Genomic DNA, 19618 nt, shown 5'->3' on the forward strand with positions numbered 1-19618 from the left:
TATTCATCCTCTCAGGCACGGACACGTCATCTCCAGGCTGCAGCCAGTGAAGTGCCCACATTTGTCATGGATTTGTCCCACTGCTTGCACTGGATTGATTTCCAACCAATGCAACGTATTAGTGGTGGAAACACGCGTGTGCAGTCTAATTTAATCCACGACAACACCCCTGAAATCAATCCTAAATTTATGAATCCTGGTTTAAAGTTTGATTAAAGCACTCGTTCCAAACATGGGGATCCCCCAAGCTAGATCTGAGGGGTGACAACATTCACGCATTCCCTCATTTTAGCATTAACAAGGATGATCAATTCATGACACATTCTTGGACCAAATTATTTATTTTGCAATGTGGTTGAAACAACAGCTTTTGGCATATAACAAGAGATGCAAAGCATGTTTGTAACCACAATTTTAGAACATGAACAATCTGAAAATGTTACAAAACAATTATAAATTATTTAGCAGAGCTTAATTGTGTTTTCCAACAAAAAATGACACATTAAGGCTGTGTTTTGTGTGGAGCAAATTCTGTATTAAAATAATATACATGTGTGCCATTTCTCTTGTCCCCTTGTCTTTGTCACAGAAACAATAATATTGTACAAAAAGGTACACACATATACTATACTAAACTTGTATGAAACTGAAGAACAGTAAAAGCAAATCTGCAGTCCACTCTCTGAGTAATGTAACACAGTATTCCATCTATTTTACAGTCTCTATTTATTCCTTGTCACCTGCTCTATACTGTTTGTTCCCCATTACCCTTTAGAGCTGGAACCGCCAGCACAGATGTCCCAATCTATCAATGTTTTTATGCAGGACGCTGTGAATCGGTGCTACGTATCTTGCCACGTCACCGTCCCGTGAGAAATCCCTGCAGAACAGCCCCTTCTCTGAGCTAAAGACAAACTTCTGGGGCATTGGCCCATTGCCTCGCACATACTCCCACACCGCTAGGAGCAGCAGCCTCACCTCGAAGGGAGTGAGGTGGGGGAAAGCTTCATGGACGTTGGCCAGCACAGGAGGCAGGAGTTGGCCCTCTCCCATGCAGGACACCAGGAGGCAGGAGGCCTGGAGGTGCCACGGGGAGTCTGTGGACAACACCTCGCGGGATGCCTCCCAGTGGGCCAGCAGAGTGGCCAGGAGGCCTCTGAGCACAGCTGAGCAGTAGCAGAGAGCCGGGCGTCCAGCTGCCACCACCTGAAGCAGAGGGAAGAGCACCGGGTGGGCCTCAAAGCAACGGCGAATGTGAATGTCTCGCTCCACCGTGGTGCGGGCGTGCTCTTCTGGGGGCCAGGACAGCTCACCATTGGCCACATCTGGACAGACGTTTTCCACCATTGTAACTGCAACAACCTTGGCTGCCTCTGCGTTGATGGGCAGCGGCTCGTCTGGGTCAGATGGTGGCCGGGAGCCGGTGACGGAGCCGTTAAGACCAGAGGAGCTGCAACACTGGATTACAACAGCCAGCAGAGTCTGGACGTTCTACAGAGAAGAAAGTGATGGTGACACATTTTGCTGAAGCACATCAAACACAAAACACACATCAAGTACAATTCTAGTATATTTAATGATTTTCAGGTGTACATTTCTGTATCTTTGCAGTGTGTGCAATATTCAGAATTTACCAGGGTGGGCCACCCGCATAAATGTACCTCCACCCAATAAGATTTTTGTAAACAAATGTTTTACATTAGCTTATCTACTCCACATTTTGCTTGAAACTGTGCTAAACTATACTTCTTAAAAATTGTGCAAATTACCTGCATGACCCCCAATGGGTCAGTCAGCTGTGTGTCAGTGCGGACTTTCAGCCCCTTTCCAATCACCCCGGCATGAAACACAGACCACACGCTGCCAGAAAAATTGACGGTGGTACCAAACCGACAGTTGATATCCAGCAACGATGCTCCGATGTCAGGAGACACCGATGGGGAAGGCAAAGGGGCCCCAGACATATCTGCGATCTGCCCTCCAAACAGGCCAGCGTTGCCTTTATGTAGCGCTCCCTCAACCAGCTGCTGAAGTACCGCTTTGAGAGTGAGCGTAGAATACGCTGCGAAACGAGACAGGAGCAGGACTGAACAGTTCACCGCCTCGACTGCCTGTCCCCCATCTCTCCCCACCTTCCCACTTTCTCCTCTTCTCCGCAGCGCTAGAAAGAAATGAGTGACGGCAGCACGAGAGAGCAGGAGCAGGTGTGCTGGAGAGGAGGTGCGAGGGAGTGGGCTACAGGACAGGAGGCGCACTGTAGCATGAGATACAGCCGGGTCACCGTGGAGAAGGAGCGGGCCAAAATCATGGAGGTGTCCTGAGACCGCTGACCCCAGCTGGATGGCCATGGAGGACTGAACCCCTACTGCTCCTCTTTTCTCCTCATCCTGACTCTGGATGGCTGCGGCCAGGTTAAGCAACAGCTGCCTCAGCTGCTTGGGCCCCAGAGTGTGTGCATGGATCTGGGCTACACAGCGAGCTACAGCGGCATGAATGAGTCCCACCATGCAAGAGGACAGTGTGGTGTGAAGCTGCCAGGCCAGAGCCAGCTCCTCTGGGTTGTGGGCCTGGGTGAGTAGCTGGCAGAGGGCCTCAGTGGCAATGCTGGGACCCCCATACACCGACAGCAGACACAGCAGCTGATGGAGCCAGAGGTGACGCTTCCTTTCCAGTCGCAGTGTCTCGGCAGAGAGCTCACCTACGTGAGACTGCAGCTCCTCCAAGAATGGGATGACCCTCTTGGGTTGAGAGGAAGCAGGGTGATGAGGGTTGACTTCCGCTCCATCTGAGCGGTTGAAGACCAGTTTGTGGAGATGCAGAAGCAGCATCTGCAGGAGGCGATCGCAACCTTCTCGGACACCTTCATGAGGGGAGGGTGTAGGGCCGGAGATGATGACTGAGGCCGGGGTCGCTGTGTCGGCCAGAAAACGGAGGACTCTGGACCCTCCTGATGGGCTCTGGCTAATAAGGTGGACAGCCAGCCCCAGCATGTTATCCAGTTCCTCTCTGGGGAGGCCCTGCAGCAAGGCCTGCAGCTGGAGCAGGACAGGAGGGCGCAGCAGCTCCACCAGCTCTGCAGACACTGCACCAAAGAGGTTGGGGGACATTGCAGCCAGCTGCAACAGAAATGGAACTGCAGCACGACGGAGTTGAGGGGAACTCTCCCAAGATGTTGAGGATGAAGTGGGAGATAGAGGGCTTGACGGACTCAGGCTTTCCTGAAACATCCTGAGCAGCTCCTTCCTGATGCTGTCCGAGTGGTGCACTGCAAGGTGTCCAAGGATTCCCACCACTGAGCCAATCTTTGGCACTCTGCTGCCTTTATCCACTCCCATCACCATTAGCCCTTGTTCCTTAGCGCCATGAGAGCAAAAGTCCTTGAGTCCACATGCCAAGACTCGGCTGATGATAGTACCTGGGAAGGCGGAGCCGATGTGAGCCACGACCCAGTCAAAATGCGGAGAGTGCTGAACTGAGGTGTCCAACAGCGCATCCACACATGCGTCAGGGCACCAGGCCAGCATGGCGGCCAAACACTGGGAGTAGGCCTCCATGAGGGACCGGGTGGCAGCACAGGACATCCAGAGCTGGAGCAGCTCGTTGAGGCTGGAGGAGTGGGGGGCCACCCTGCGGCCAGCGTGCTTGCTGCTCAGCTGGCCTAACAAGTCCACAGCCCAGGCGGATACCAGAGGGGCCCAGGCCCGGGGGTTGAGACGAATAAACTCTGACAGCACGCCATGAACCTCCTACAGACAAACAGAAATAATAAAGTTAATTTTAATTTCTGGGGAATTTCCCAAACCAGTCATATTTTTATGAATGCAGGAAAACATTTAGGCTAGTGAGACTGGGCAGGGTGTGGATCTGTTACTCTTGTGGGCCTCTAAAACCAATTTTATGTTGTAATCTTAATAAACCTCTCAATTTAAGAAAGATAAGCTACTAGTTTTAAGACGTTCTATGTGTGTCCTTCTGCATCGCACCTGTATAATGTCCTCCAGGTTGGAGCTGACCCCGGAGCTGGCATCGCCCTCTGTTTCCAGGTTGTGCAGGAAAGCCGAGACGTGCTCATCATACACGCCCCTCAGATGCTCCAGCACCGCCCCTCGACAGGCCGGGACCGAGCGCAGCAGGCGCACAGCACAGCGGGCGTGTTCCCGGACACTGAGCTTTCGGCCCTGAACGGTGTCAACGCCACTGATGAAGGACTTGATCTCCTGAGAGAGTTCCTGGGCGCTAGAGGAGAAGAGTGGACATGATGAAATGATGGGCCAAGTTGGGAGTTTAGCATCCACAAGCAAAAAATGATAAGGAAAGGGAATGAAAAAAGAGGTGTGTGCCTGTATTTGTGAAAAGGGAAGGTTATTTCAGACTATCCATACAAATCGAATTATATATACATTTCTATATTTTAGGGTTGAAAATAATAATCATTTTCATTATCAATTAACCTTTTAATTGACTAGTCGTTAGATAGAAAAAGTAAGGAAGTCCCTTTGGGCAATGGAAAGTTGTGGTAGACATTTTTCACATCTGATACACTAAATGACGAAGAATAATCAACAGAAAACAAAAAAATATATTTCCCAATGTATTGATTAATCGCTTACTCCAAATGCATGTTTCACATAAAGAAACAGCAATCCTCATAATTAAGAATCTGTAACTTGAAACTGTTACTATTGAGGTCTCCATGACTTTAAAAAAAAACTCAATTATCAAAAAAGTTAATTTTCTGTCGATCAACTAATTGATTATTAGACTTATCCACTCTACAACAAAATTATTACGAATGGAAATTATCTGTAGTTGCACTGCAGCACATATACATTAAATATTATATAAAATAAAAAAGAGACCCAACATGTGCTGGATATTGCTCTATAAATACTAGCTTTGCTCCAACTGATATCATTTTAGTTTTAGTATTTTAGTTTAAGTATTTTTGGGCGTTGGTCAGGACAAATCAACGTTGTAAAACAACATGTTGGGCTACAACAACTTTTCATGTTTATCTTTTTTGCACCTTTAATAGAGTAACGTTACATGCATAATCGAGTAACTGAAGTATTCAATGTAGCCCTTAAGTGTTGTTAATCCAGTACATTTCAACATGAGCTGGCTCTAGAATAGAATAGAATGCCTTTTATTGCCATGTACAACGAGATTGAAGCAACTCCTTTTCCAGTGTCAACGTGTATAGAACAGTGTAAGAATATATAAAAGGTCCGACCCGCTAATCTTTGTACAATTAACTTAAATACAAAATGTACTAAACTGACTTTATAGGCTAAATGATAAATGTAGGCTACTTGTTCTGTCAGACCAGCCGCTTCCTCTCCTCCACCACTCACCTAAGGGCAGGCTGCGCTGTGTGAGTGTGTGAGCTCTGCATCGCTTTCAGCGGACTCCCGTCCAACACCACAGACATCGTTTGGTCTTTTAACATTAAAGCGTCACATCAAATCCTCCTCTCGGCTGCGGGGCTTCGACGTGAGCGATTATGGCAGCTTTTTCTTGTATTATCTGTCCAATTTCAGGACAAAAATGCATCGAAAGGGCGCTCCAAAGCCGGAAGTTGGAACTTCTTCGTCGTTAGAAAAAGGGAAATCGTTACAATGAGAGCTGAGGTTACTGGCGACACCTAGTGGTAGTGAACTTATTTTGTTCTTCTTTGTTTTTTTAGCTGATGTCGATGATCTGTCTCCTCATTATAGACTTAAAAAAACTCATATACAAAAATGATAAAACTGTATTGATCCCCTAAAGGTGAAATTAATTACAATTAAAAAACAGGTTTATTGCCAAGTACGTTTTCACACACAAGCAGTTTGCCTTGGTGTGGTGCATAACGCTCAAAATAAACAAAGACAAAAAGAGGGGTGGGGTGGGAGGGGGACAAGTCGTAATATAGTCATAATATAAAAAAAGACATGTACAATACATTCTAGCTCTAAAGTTTTTTTCAAATGAAGAAGATGGAATGTGCAAAATATTGAGTAAAGAATGTGCAAATGTTGTACACTATGGCTGACTGTAAGGGCTTCCACTTTATTCTTAAACCACTGTGAATAAAATGATAGTGATGATTGTCACAGTGATGCCATCATTCTGCAGAGTGATAATGATGATACAATGAATGTGACTGTGTTACAAATAATATAGGTCACCTGAGCAATACAGTTTGTCATATCAGGCCAGCTGACAGTCTTGCCTGACGAGATAAGCTTAGATGGGCCCCCCGCGCCCGGATCTCTCCTTTTTCCTTGCTCTTCCTCTCCCCTGCTCTTCCTCTCCTGTTCCTCTCCTCTCCTGTCCATCTCCTGTACCTCTCCTCTGCTCTTCCTCTCCTGGTCCTCTCCTCTCCTCTTCCTCTCCTGCTCCTCTCCTATGCTCTTCCTCTCCTATGCTCTTCCTCTCCTCTGATCTTCCTCTAATCTGATCTTCCTCTCCTCTCCTCACATCTCTCACTGAAATTAATGTGATCAGTCTCTGATCCATCCTGCTCAGACTCTCCGACAGGGCAGCGGGCCCCTCCCGCAGATCTCTCTCTCTCTCTCTCTCTCTCTCTCTCTCTCTCTCTCTCTCTCTCTCCTCTCTCACCGGTAGCCTGACTCTGTCCCTCCGTTGCGAGGCAGCGGGCCCCTCCCGCATCACTCTCTCTGTCCCCTGACAGCAGCTGGATCTCTCTCCTCTCTGTCTCATCCTCTCTGACGGAGCTACCAAACTCAACTCTTTCTGTAAAAGAGAACGTGTTGTCTCAGGCTTTTATACAAGCTAATGGACGTTAACATGAGAGCTGGCCTGTTAGCTTACGTTACATGGCTCGTAAACGTTGGCTGCGCTGTTTCTTACCTTGCTCTACGTTGACAGTTCCAGCTTCACCGTCACCACCTTTTTTAAAAATATTTGTTTAGAAAATCTCTAAGGCCTCTATTTTCTTCTTCTCTTTTCCTTTCTTTTCTGGGCACCGGACATTTTGAGCAGGGGGTTCTTGACCACTATTTCAAGGACAATTAGGAAGAAAACAAATAAAAAGCTTTTATGTAACTCAAATATTACATATTTTTTTCCACAAATAGGCCTATTTAAAAAAATGTTTTTCAATTATTCCATAATTTAATGAGGGCCCAGTTCTGGGCCCCCAGTTCTGCCCCCCCCCCCCTACTGTGGGCCCGGGACAACAGACCCGTTTGTCCCCCCCTATCGGCGGGCGTGTGTCATATATATGAATAATTCATTCAATTATCTTCAAAAAAAGGTATACAATTCGGCAAAAAGACAGGACACATATACACGACATAGTAGCATGTAACACGATAGAGACAAAGAATAATACTTAAGTAAGTAAATAAGTAACACTTTATTTATATAGCACTTTTAAAAACACGCAGTTACAAAGTGCTTTACACAAAAATACAAAATACAAATTAAATTTAGAATACAGCATAATTGGGGTGCAGAACTTTACACAAAGGATTTACACATTACAGTTTCCATAGTATTCTTCAGTCAGCGTAATGTTTCAGAGGAGTGTCAGGTTTCTATTTTGAATTGTTATATGTGTGTTTCTTTTGTATTTGTCAATGTAGAATATTCCATATAAAAGAAAGTGGTTAAACATCTTTTAAAATCAATATCATTCTTATCTTATCATAAAACATAATGTCTCTTTTTTCTAAATAAAGATTTGAGCTAGTCAACATCTTTAAGAAATATTCCATCTAACCAAAAGTAATTTAATACATACGCATTCGTCAAAGTGGAAGATAGTCTCAGTTTCGTTATTACAGCCTAAGGTCACGTGCTCCGGCTAAACAGAGCAACAATCAGCTGGTCGCTCACAGCTGAGTTTTGGTGTGTGTCTCTTTGGTGACGTCTCTGGTATGAAAGAGAGCTGTCGACATTATCTTTTGAAGGTAAGAGGACAGACGGTTAAAACGTTTACATTAAACTGAACCGTGTGTCAGCCGAGGGCCGTGTTTTCGTGATGCTTCGGTGTTTTGTGGCCTTTGTAACAGCGGCTGTTTGGTGATCTAAACAAGGACCAGTTCAAGCTAATCACTAACCATATACGCTAACGTTAGCTTTCGGCTAACGTTACAAGTTTCGTCGATCGAGCGTAGCTTAATATTTTTTAACTTTAAAACTGAACCGGATTACCCCCCAGCTAACAATTTTTGGTTCCCAGAACGTTCTGGGAACGTTCGTTTTTGGTTGCGCGAACGTTCCCTGAAGGTTAGGTTTGGTTGTGTTTTCGTTATTATGGAAAGTTGGTCGTTTTTGGTTACATCGAACGTTCTCCGAACATTCCCAGAACGTTGCAACCCTTAGAGAACGTTCCCCTTACGTTACAACCTTTAGAGAACCTTCCCCTAACGTTGTAACCTTTATGGAACCTTCCCCTAACGTTGCAACCTTCAGGGAACGTTCCCCTAACGTTTAACAAACTTTAATAACAATGATACTAATTTTATTATTACTTTAAACCGTCAGGAATGAATTATTATATATTAGCAGGAATGAATGAACAGGCAAACTTGATTGGATTTAAAACTTTAATTAACAATATACAAAGAATAATAAAAAAATACAAAATAGATAAGGATGTAGAGTGCAAAGTAATAGTGCAAATGTATTGTGCAAAATGCATATTGGAATGATAAAGTATGTAATGTGTAGGTGAATGGCCAAAGTGGGGATGAGCCCACTTCTCAGCAGTTCAGGAGAGTGATGGCAGAGGGAAAGAAGCTGTTCTTGTGTCTGGTTGTTTTTGTGTGCAGGGATCTGTATCGCGTGCCAGAGGGGAGGAGGCAGCAGAGAGGAGGCAGTGTAGAAGATGGCCAACAGCTCTTGCTTCCGCAAAAAAAAAGAAAAAAATAGAGCTCCATGGTTTTGAAGGCTCAGTCCTTCTCAGCTGACCTAAAAAGAAAGAAACAAAAGTTTGATATGTCATACTAAGAATAAACACATTAACAAAAGCAAGACAAATTGCCTGACTAACAACCCTGTTTTTATTCTGATCACAAATATTGATAGTTTTTGATTATTATGATTATTATTAACATCACAGAAGAATTTCAATTTACCGTCTGTGTGGGGCAAACTTCCAATCAAGTCCTCCGCGTCTGCTGCAGTCAGCGCGGGGAAGTTTTTCTGGGAGACCGCTAGAGTAGAAGTCAAAATGAAGCAACGTTACAAGTCAAATTAAAACCTCTTATTAGCCAAGCTAAGCATAATACTGATGTGAACAATAAAATAACACCTGCCTGTTATAACCCTGCAGATAGTCAGGTCCTGGAAGGCCTTCTTTCCCTTTCTGCCCTGCAGGATATACAGTTTTAGAACGTCATTGGTTGCGACTCGCCGTAGCATGCGACGCATGGCAGTACCTCCGGTCGAACCTCCGGGCTTGTCAGGAAAAGTTGCTGTAAAACATATAGAAACACAAATTATACACGTGGAACAAAGTGGAGAGCTTGTACAATCTCATTTTGTAAGAGAAGTCAGTTCTGTTATAATTTAAGTTATGCAAAAGCCACTGTACCTTCAACTGGGTCCCGAGATGACGTGGCAGGCCGAGCTTGCATTAGAATACACCCATCCAGCTCTGGGCGACCGGCTGGTTTCCTGTGTGGTGTTGACTCCTCTAAAAAGAAAGTAGATATGAATATTGGTCAGTTCATTTATGGTAGGTTTCTTGCAAATGCCATTGCATAACTACAATGTTACATTAGACAATTGCAAAAAAAAAACAATTACATGCAGGTGGTGGTGGCAGTGATGTCTACTGACCTGAAAAAAGGCAGGAAGAGACAAACACATCAGAACAGTCACATGATAAGCAGCAGGCTGAGGGTCAGTAGTTCCACGGTAGGAATATGACTCTGGTTTCTTAAATGCATGTATTTATTATTATTATTATTATTATTATTATTATTATTATTATTATTATTATTATGTATAAATGTTAACTTACAGACAGGGCTTCCACACACACGCTCCATCCTGGAACGCTTTCTTGCTTGTGGACTGGAGTCATCTGAAATAAAAGACCATACAATTTGTACTGATTGCAAAAATAATATTTGAATGTATACAGTGTAAACAAACATTACAACATAAACATTGTATGTGACGGTATTTCTCAGGACTTTTGCATTGTAGCCCAGAGACTTTCTAATGGGGAGACACAGCATCCATAGAAATGCATGGGGTTAGTTTGTAAAGCCAGTATGGCAGCTGTGTAGCCTAAACATATTCCCTCTATTCCTGTATGCTTCCCCATTCACTTAAATAGGAAAATAGCTTGCCGATAACTGCCCAAAGTACGTTGCAAGGTGGCCGCCGAGTGACTTGCCTAAAATGACTGATTGTATTGGCTATCATGTATGTACTGTACACTAAAACTAATTGAAAGAACTGGTATGTCTTATTTGTAACAACAACAACGCAAGCAGGTTAACACGATGACACAAAACATGCAATGCGGCAAAGCATACACGTCGTGCACAGCAGCAAACAAAGCGCAATATATATATATATATATATATATATATATATATATATATATATATATATATATATATATATATATATATATATATATATCTTTTTGTGAATGTACCAGAGTCAAACTTCGTTTAAAAGCATAATTAGGACGGAAACGCCACTTTTAAGATTGATCGTACTGTCGTTTTCGGGTCAAACGGCCTTTTGAATGGGAGAACTAGAGGCTACTTTTATCGCATCAAAATCACTATATGTAAAACACTAAGAAGGCTCGACACAACATGAAACTTTGCACGAAGTCTCACCAGGGGATTTACACATGAACTCGAGCATTGAGAACATTGTTTGTGCACAAAGAGTTTAGCAAAAATAAAAAATTTTGAACAAGTCGCTGCTTGACTGGCAAGATGGCGACGTGGGGAAAAACAAATGCTGAAGTGAGTTGTTGAACCTTTTTTGGTCAACCTGATTAAAACCGGAATATAACAAAGCACTACGAGGGAAAGGGCTTACGGTTAGACCCCAAACCGTTGCATTACAACCATAACATCATGAAACTGTAACGTATTTCACTTACTTTTTCGTGAGATCGTTTGGCGAAGCAAATAAAATCTTCTTTCTTTGTCCGTTGGTGTAGCCATAGACCGTGTAGGTGTAGCGTATCAAACGCAAACGGAAGTCCGGAGGACAGGACTTGAATCGGTCACCTGAGAGCAGAGGCACGGTCTGCCCCTACTGGCGGGGGGGTGTAACGGTTGGATTTAAACACGGATTGAGCCACTTGTTAGAAGTGAAATGGAAGAAGTGAATTGTCTTAATTGTGAAAATCGATAGATTCTTGTTTTAAGTATTTTCACCTAATACAGTTAAAACAACGAAATCAAGCACAAAAGTACAGTTTTTAGCAAAATTGATTTCAGCCTAAAAGTAAATATATTATCTTGCTATGTTGTTTATCTTACTTAGATTTTATAAGACCAATAATTTTTGAGTGAATCTAAATCAAGTGACTGCAAACCTTTTATATGCTACTTCAAAAACGTAAATGGAGCTGGTTTAAATAAACATTTCAAAACCGCACTCAGAACAACCAAAAACAACCAAAAACTACCAAACGGGAACGTTGTGTGGAGGTAACAGTGCAACCACAGGAGAACGTTCCCGTTGGTTGGTTCCCCTAACGTTTAGGGAACGTTATAACCATGAGGGAACGTTCCCTAAACGTTAGTTTTTGGTTTGGTTCGAACTAACCTTTAGAGAACCAAAAACTAACGTTCCCCAACGTTCCCTAAACGTTCTGTGTCAGTGGGGCCGCATATAAAAGTGCTGTAAATTATCTGACTAAAAAGACAATTAAGACAATTAAATATTGCAGTATAACAGCCCTGCAATGAATCCTCCCCTCCATGAAGGTTATAATATAATACACTTTAGAGGGGTGTTGATTAAACTGTATGATCATTTTGGAGGCTGTAGTTTGTGGTGCTGTTGAATTGAATAGCGTTATATTGACAGGGTTTTCTACTATTTTGTCCACCCCATTCATATCAATGGGGGGTAGGCTAAATAACAGAAACGGCTGTCAGTAATGCAGTACAGTTCAACAGCACCACAAACAAGTCCCACAAGCCTACAGCCTCAAATGATCATAAAGTTGAATCAACATCTCTCTAAAAAGTTTAAACAAAAATTATTATAACCTTCATGAAGAACGGTTTATTCCAGGACTGTTGTATTAGACTGCATCAATTACTTCAAACTAGGTGTACCTAATAAACTGGCAACTGAGTTTATATAGATGTAGCCTACTATTTATCAATAAGCATGAGCTGCAGTGACTATTTCCCAATGTGGGTTTTGGGCAGTTGTAAATAGTAGTAGTAGTGATGATATTAATAATAAATAGTAAACAGATTTTTTATTTTAAGTTTCAATTTTCTACATATCTCATGTTGTGTGCTAATATTTGGTCTGTAAAATGTTTTGTTCCTTCAGGTGCTGAAAGTTACCTGGAAAGTCAAACCATACGAAACCAGACAAAAGAAACCCTGACATGGCCCCAACACTGGTTAGGAAGTTATCACTTAATCAGAATATAGAAAATTAGAACAGTGTTTTTTGTTTTTGTGTTCTGTTATAGTAATTATATTGCTATGCAACTTTTATAGCCTGTGTCCAAGGTATTATTGTATGTAACAATTTCATTGAATTGAATTTAAACCTTTTCAAGTCAAGTCATTTTTTTAAATATAGCCCATTACAAGTCCTATCTTATGTGTTTAACCCAGACAGTCCGGTCAGGTCAGAGTACTGCAGTTGTTGCCAAACAGTCTGTTGCAAAGTCAAACATTTGTTCCCATGTGTTCTAATCCAAGTACGATGAGAAACCAGAGCTCGGGGACTTGATTGAGATCTTCCGGGGCTCCTATCAGCACTGGGCTGTGTATGTTGGCGATGGCTTCCTTGTTCACTTGGCACCACCCTGTGAGTCACCTTCCATACACAACTGTCTCAACAGCTTCTCCCAAATACTAATCTAATAAACCTCATTCTGGAACATAAAACAGCCCATATTAACTGTCACATGAAGGTCTTCAGACCAGAATATCAGATTTAGATTTTGTTTGAACTAATTCATAAACCACTAAAAACACAAAATATGTTGCAATATTTTGCATAAACCCACACAAGTTATGTCGGTTTCTCTCTCTTTCTGTCATTTCTATTTTATTCATAGCGGATGTCCCAGGTGCAGGCGCCAGCAGTATAATGTCTGTCATAACTGAGAAGGCCATTGTGAAGAAAGAGGAGCTGTGGGACGTGGTGGGAACCGACCAGTGGAAAATCAACAACAGCCTGGACAACGAGTACAAGCCACGCCCAGTTCACGTCATTGCGAGGGAGGCCTGTGCGAAGGTGGGCGATGAACTGCCGTACTGCGTCTTCAGGGGGAACTGTGAGCACTTTGCAAACGAGCTGCGCTATGGAAAAGCTGAGTCCCGGCAGGTCGGTGGACCCGTGTTGCATGCAAGACTTTCTTTGGGGGCTGGGGTGAAAAACAGAAAAGAAATACCTTTTGCAAGACAAAACGCACAAAAACAAAATCAATTAAAGGAGTTAAAAAGTTTGTGCTGGTGACTCACCAGTGGTGAGATAAAAAAAAACAACAACATATGGGCTATAAACACATTTCAACAAAAAAAATAATCATATGAATAAGCAATATATATTAGTTTCAGTAAGCAGGCATGGTAAAAGTTATCACGTCAGTTACAATGGATCCTTAGAGAGACCTGTTTTCAGTCAGTGAGGAAAGAAAGTATCAATACATCCACGAAAACCTCTCAAACCTTTTTGACAGCATAATCTACATTTCTGCCACCCATTACATTATAATAGTAAAAGGAATCTTGGTGGTACAAAACAATAAGCTGAAAAATGTCCTAATATATGAGGGATATCTTTCCCAGAGTTGTGGATGATTTGAATGGAGTGTTGAGTGTGTAGAAGACTCCGCTCACTAACTAAAACGTGTTTGTTTCCCTCTGCAGGTGCGTAAGGCAGGAGAAACAGTCATGGTCGCAGGTGTGGCTACAGTGGTGGGTCTGGGGATCGTGGCTCTAGCAGGAGCTCTGTTTGGAGGTGGGAAAAAAGAAAACAAGAACACACAGTGAAGTACCAGGTCGCCTGTTCAGGGACTTGATGAACAGATCACGAACGTTTTCTGTGTGATATTAGTGTATAAGCTAGGCTTTAGCTCACAGAAAACGTTAATTTACATTTGTGATTTAGTCAGAAATTAGATTTCTACTCAACTTTACCATATGTCCCGCATGCCTTTGTGGGTTTGAATAACAATGCAAAGCTTTTAGGTTAGGGATCAAGATTCTATTTTTCTGACTTTTTCAAATTTCTACAGACAGCACATACAAGCACAAGAAGCACTATTTCCACTAATGAAGCTGCCAAGATAAAATGTTTCAATGTTTTAATATGAACTGAAGATTAAGCAGATATGTTTTGTATTGTGAAGGATGATAAAAACAAAGCTGTGGTGGTAGTTGCTTATGAAGAAATATTAGCTACCAAAGTCGAGCCTTTAGACAAGAATATTTTACATAATCAAAATTAAGCTAATATAATGATATTGTGGTTACATCTCACAGAAAATGCCATGTAATGTCTGAAAGGAGTAAGGATGTGGACGGATCTAATTCAGCAGTTTTCTTATGACATGCTATCTCCTAATGAGTTCACAAGTTAACTAGAATTCATAATACAGTGTCTTCTCTTACATTTGTTTTGAATAAATAATTTATGTGATACTGGATGGTGTCGTGATATCCCCTCACACAGGGTCGCAGTTCTCCAAACCATCTGGGCTCTGAATGCATTTCATCTTGGTTTTACCTGTTCACTTATTTCCTTTGGTCTCTTTTGTTCATTTTAATCTCTAAGCATTTGAATTAGAAGCAGCATACAGTATTATTTCAATATTACTGTATTGTAGAGACAAGCCACCTCATTTTACGCCTGAATACTCAATTTATTTTAACATTTTTACATGCTGTTCATCCCAGACCATCTGTGGATTTTAGTGATTTTACTGAATGCCTCTTTTGGCTTAATCCAGTACATGAGCTCTTGCTTCCTCTGGAAGTGTATCATGTCAAGTATTTTGTGTTGCTGCTTAAATGCAATTGCATTGGTGGCATTATTGTGCGCATGGATGAGTTTCCATAACCTACATGAAATCTCTCTAATTGTTACAGAAAATATGGCAAAAGGTACTCGCAGTGAAAACACTTTATTGTACCATAAGTTAGATAAGCATATTATGTATGGCCAGGTTATCTTGAGGAGTTTATAGTCTACCACTGTCAGCATAGACTATTGTGTTTTGGAGGTGTGTTTCTTGCTCAGTTCCCTCTAGTTATATCTATCTATCTAGATAGATTTGGTTTTATCTGAACAGGCTTGAAAATATCGTTCTCAGAGATACCGGTCTGCGCCTTAATACAAATCAATGACATTTCATTTGTGGTGCTTACAGCAAAAAAAACAACAAAAAAAAACAGCGGTAGCTGTAGCTCTCTCCAGACTATGTGCCCAATACCATGGAGGTGGATGGATAATCGGCTTAAGTATGTCAATAAATCCTATAGTTATATTTTCTACTGAAGAAATAATCTACATTGAGGTCTGTTGACATGTTTACCTCATGTATTGAGGTGGAGGCAGAAATCTCAAAGATAGATAGCCCTCCCATCCTCCTGACGACAAATCACTAAATTCTTGGCTCATACATTAGCTGAGGAGGAAGATGACTACAGCCTATTAATTTAAAGAAGAAAACATACATTTATTTTACTTAATATTTATTAACAGCTAACATGCCACATGATTTCAATTTTCAGTAAAAGGTTGCATCCAGTCTTCCTCAGTCCACCCCAACTAAACACAGCTTAGTACCAGGACATTAGCTCCAATGGTGACTGCTGTTGATTGTGTCTAATTGGCATCCTGTATAAGTAACACCAAACCTAACAATATCATATCCAACACAGGCAGAAGATATGGGGGTTACACCGTAAGGTTTGATGAAAACAAAATCTGCTGGTGGAAAGAGATTTCAAGTTGAAATGCTCTGTTTTCATTGAATAAAAAAGGCACAAATAAAAAAAGAGTAAAATAAATGTTTAGGGAGATCTGAAGGATTATACAGGTACCTTCAGGTAATCAAGGATTTTGAAAAATATAACTCTTGATTTCATAAACCCTTCACCACAGGATTACTAGGACACAGAGGACAAAGGCATGTAAACACATACATTGATTTTCCCTTGCAACCAGTTCTCCAGCATCAATTTAACTACTTATTCCCATCTTGTGTCTGCAGTGCATGTGACACGTCACAGATCTAAAATCAGTCAAATGTGTCACTTATCGGGCCAGTTCAGTTCGGTAAAATACAGTGTTGAACGTGCCAAGAAAACTCTGGGCCAGGAAACCTTCTGTTAGGCCACACAAATACACAGGTGCATGCATGGATTTTTTTTAAAGTCTTAAATTTGTAAATAAGTGATAACTGAACTAAAACATTCATATCCACTTGTGTGTGTGTGTGTGAGTGAACTGGAAAACATTGTCTAATAATACATGTTTGATTCTGATAATTATGTTATATATATATTTAACAATTCTTAAAAAAAAGTGTCATTTCTTCATGTCATGTTAAGACAAAATGCACTGTTTATATACACATTTACTTTACAACTGCAACTTAATGAGTTGAGAAAAAAAAAAGGGGGGGGGGGGACATTTTGTGTGTTCAACTCGGGCTGCTGCTCTCCCATTTTTCTGTCCCTGGGTTTGTTTCAGCTCTGCCATCCACAATAATGCATTCATTCATAAAGCACTAGATTGTTGCATTTTCACTCATCTGTCAGTTTCCGAATGAAGAAAGACAGAATCCCAAAGCTGAGAGTCATCTACTGACCAACTGTTTTCATCTTACGGTTCACAGTATTTCGTTCACTGCTAAAACTTCTTTGTGGTCCTTTGTTTGTGGAATGTCAAGCCTCCATCTACTGCTCTGGCTCCAGTCACTGTGGTCCATGGTTCCTCCCTCTACCTCCCCACCCTCAAATCTTTCTTTGGATCCCCATCAGTCCAGCTTGCGTGCACCCAGTTTGAGAGGACCTTTAGCAGCTTTGCGCTCCGCCCGTTTTGCCTCCAGCTCTTTCCTCCTCTCTTCCCGTTTTTTCTTTGAAAGCTCGGCCTTGCTGAGACCTGGATGACAATAAAGACCAGAAGTTGAATGCACAGGCATACAGTATGTTAGTTTATGGTCATCTTGTCTATATCCATGACGTTCCACTTCCGTGATTGCTCCGCAACTGAGACTTACCCTGGTTCCCATCCACTGACTCCCAGCTCTCCTCAGCTCCCCAGTCTCCTGTTGCCTCTGCAGTCCAGCCATCTCCAGTCTGAGACACACACACACACACACACACACACACACACACACACACACACACACACACACACACACACACACACACACACACACACACACACACACACACACACACACACACACACACACACACACACACACACACACACACACACACACACACACACACACACACACACACACACACAATTTTGGACAGTTTATAATCTCTAGTTATAATGGTAAGGTAAGCTAACTGCCTGCTGACAAGAATGGAGTTCATCTTCTTATCTAACTCTTTCCAAAAAAGTCAAACTATTCCTTTAAAGCAGGTAGTTCATTATTTATGACCAGCTTCTTTAATTTACTTTAATATCATCTAACAGTTTATCTTCAATTGTTCTAAAAAGGCGTCTATAAATAAATCTGACAGCACAAACATCTCCCTCCACCTTTATCCCTCTACCTCCATTTGTAAGTCTCATGATTACATAGAGGTTACAGTTATTTAATGTACATTTGGTCACACTTATTTTGCACACCAACAACGTGAATAGCTTACTATGCAGACTTGGAACACTTTAAATCTGTAAAACAAATCAACAAGGATGCATCATTCATATCCCTATCACTAGGTTTTGTTGCATTTTTTGCCGTTTAATCACTTTCAGAATTCACAATTTCTGACATTATGTATTAAAAATCTAATCGACACTAATTGAATCGGTTTATCACTTGCTCTCCTATGTTTTTGCATCCCTCCCTCCTTCCTCACCGTAGTGGCAGCAGTGCCGGCTGGGTTTCTCTGGGACACGCTGGCGAACAGATCGTTCTGGCTAGCCCCCTTGGTGGCTGAGCTGCTGCTGTCCCAGTTGTACTCGCTGGCTAACCGCACCCCTTCGGGCAGGGGGAGTGTCGTATTGGCCAAGGTTGTGTCTGTGTCCTCCTCCCCCCAGTCATTGCCCCAGCCTTCCTCGCCCGCCGAGCTCTGACCCTGCCCCTCCTTGTCATTGGACCAGCTGTCGTCGGCGTCCCAGCCTGAGCTGCTCCAGTCAGCGCTCTGCTTCTTCACTGCCATGGAGGACGACGACCGGCCCACCTAGACATTGGAGAGATTGTAGATTGAAATTGAGACTCCTTGAAGTAACATTAAAAAGCTTTGTATCATTCACATTTTTTTCACACAAAGAACACTGACAACAAAGTTCTTGAACTCTAGGAAAATCTTACAGGCAGGTGCATCAGATCACAAACTGTGATGGTGAAAGAACCAAAGAAATCCTGTACACTGATGATCATGTTTTTTCAATTTATTAAAAACATTTGGAACGATTCATACATTTTTAGGATTAAAAGGTACTCTAAGCGATGTCACGTGTTTTTTAGGCTACAACATTTTTTGTCACATACAGCAAACCTCTCCTCACTATCCCGAGCTGCCTGTCCCCTGAACACACTGTAAAAACGGGGGACGTCACCCAACATCGCTTAGAGCTACTTTAAGGTCTGAGCACCAAAACACTGTTAATAAAGTGAGTAAAAGTGATCGACAGTGTGAGGGATTGTATTGGTTCTTTCACATCTACATAGAAAAAAAACATTTTTCCAAATAAAAAAAATACTATATATACTATATACTAATACCAGTGGTGTTAATAATAAATGTTGTGTTAATAAAGTTATTACTAACAAGTTATTAAAGGGAGTATTGTATAATGGATCCAAATTAAAGGGTGCATACTCCTTTGTCACTGGCCTTCTTTTTGGATGATGCCATTCCTGACCAGTCAGTGTTCCAGTCATCTGGGTCAGTGTGAGCTTTCTCTGGCTCCTATATGAGACAGAGTCAACAGTAACAATTACAAATAACACTAAACATAATCAAAATTCTCATAGACATGTGTATCTCAATAATATTGGAACCTTTTCTTTCAGTCCAAAGCGGTAATATCTTACCTCCAAACTTCCCCAGTCCTCCTCCTCATCCCAGCGGTCTCCTATTGGCTCGTCATTGTTGCTTGTTACTTCATGAGTCTGTGATTGGTTGGCACCACTAGTGGCAACATGACGAGTCACAGAGGCTTGTGGAATTTTAGCTTCAGAACCTGCGAAAGAAAGAAAACCTAGCAGAAATTGTTCAGAGAGCAC

General features: G+C 42.0%; 4 protein-coding genes across 4 annotated transcripts in view; 1 reads left to right on the plus strand and 3 right to left on the minus strand.

Moving 5' to 3' along the window:
• Positions 1-325: 325 nt before the first annotated feature.
• ints5 (integrator complex subunit 5) lies at positions 326-5611 on the minus strand. The gene is made up of 4 exons (XM_039813611.1): positions 5355-5611; positions 3984-4236; positions 1770-3746; positions 326-1491 (listed from the first exon to the last, which is right to left on the minus strand). Exons 1-4 carry the CDS (start codon positions 5447-5449, stop codon positions 772-774), a joined length of 3045 nt encoding a protein of 1014 aa, XP_039669545.1. The 5' UTR covers positions 5450-5611; the 3' UTR covers positions 326-771.
• Positions 5612-7241: 1630 nt separating this feature from the next.
• LOC120566540 lies at positions 7242-11234 on the minus strand. The gene is made up of 8 exons (XM_039813064.1): positions 11090-11234; positions 9962-10042; positions 9763-9905; positions 9548-9647; positions 9270-9428; positions 9090-9167; positions 8887-8922; positions 7242-7249 (listed from the first exon to the last, which is right to left on the minus strand). Exons 1-8 carry the CDS (start codon positions 11151-11153, stop codon positions 7242-7244), a joined length of 669 nt encoding a protein of 222 aa, XP_039668998.1. The 5' UTR covers positions 11154-11234.
• On the plus strand, positions 7768-14837 carry LOC120566913 (phospholipase A and acyltransferase 3-like). The gene is made up of 5 exons (XM_039813612.1): positions 7768-7919; positions 12508-12580; positions 12888-12996; positions 13250-13518; positions 14064-14837. Exons 2-5 carry the CDS (start codon positions 12566-12568, stop codon positions 14184-14186), a joined length of 516 nt encoding a protein of 171 aa, XP_039669546.1. The 5' UTR covers positions 7768-7919; positions 12508-12565; the 3' UTR covers positions 14187-14837.
• A 1012-nt stretch (positions 14838-15849) lies between these two features.
• scyl1 (SCY1-like, kinase-like 1) overlaps positions 15850-19618 on the minus strand; it is a 13411-nt gene continuing 9642 nt past the window's right edge. Inside the window, 5 exon segments of the mRNA XM_039813613.1 lie at positions 15850-17304; positions 17423-17501; positions 18246-18569; positions 19212-19301; positions 19427-19575. Of these exon segments, the coding sequence (XP_039669547.1) occupies positions 17180-17304; positions 17423-17501; positions 18246-18569; positions 19212-19301; positions 19427-19575 (767 nt within the window). The 3' untranslated portion in view covers positions 15850-17179.

The sequence above is a fragment of the Perca fluviatilis genome, chromosome 10 (assembly GCF_010015445.1).
Source record: "Perca fluviatilis chromosome 10, GENO_Pfluv_1.0, whole genome shotgun sequence".
Lineage (NCBI taxonomy): Eukaryota > Metazoa > Chordata > Actinopteri > Perciformes > Percidae > Perca > Perca fluviatilis.

Coding starts and splice junctions, on each gene's coding strand:
- ints5 (XM_039813611.1), bottom strand. CDS start 5,449: ATGTTAAAAGACCAAACGATGTCTGTGGTGTTGGACGGGAGTCCGCTG. Junction 4,237..5,354: donor ACAGCGCAGCCTGCCCTTAG/GTGAGTGGTGGA, acceptor CTTCTCCTCTAG/CGCCCAGGAACTCTCTCAGG. Junction 3,747..3,983: donor ACCTGGAGGACATTATACAG/GTGCGATGCAGA, acceptor GTTTGTCTGTAG/GAGGTTCATGGCGTGCTGTC.
- LOC120566913 (XM_039813612.1), top strand. Junction 12,997..13,249: donor TGTTCACTTGGCACCACCCT/GTGAGTCACCTT, acceptor TTTTATTCATAG/CGGATGTCCCAGGTGCAGGC. Junction 13,519..14,063: donor GAAAAGCTGAGTCCCGGCAG/GTCGGTGGACCC, acceptor TTCCCTCTGCAG/GTGCGTAAGGCAGGAGAAAC.
- LOC120566540 (XM_039813064.1), bottom strand. CDS start 11,153: ATGGCTACACCAACGGACAAAGAAAGAAGATTTTATTTGCTTCGCCAA. Junction 9,906..9,961: donor CTGTAAGTTAACATTTATAC/ATAATAATAATA, acceptor AATAATAAATAC/ATGCATTTAAGAAACCAGAG. Junction 9,429..9,547: donor ATCTCGGGACCCAGTTGAAG/GTACAGTGGCTT, acceptor TATGTTTTACAG/CAACTTTTCCTGACAAGCCC.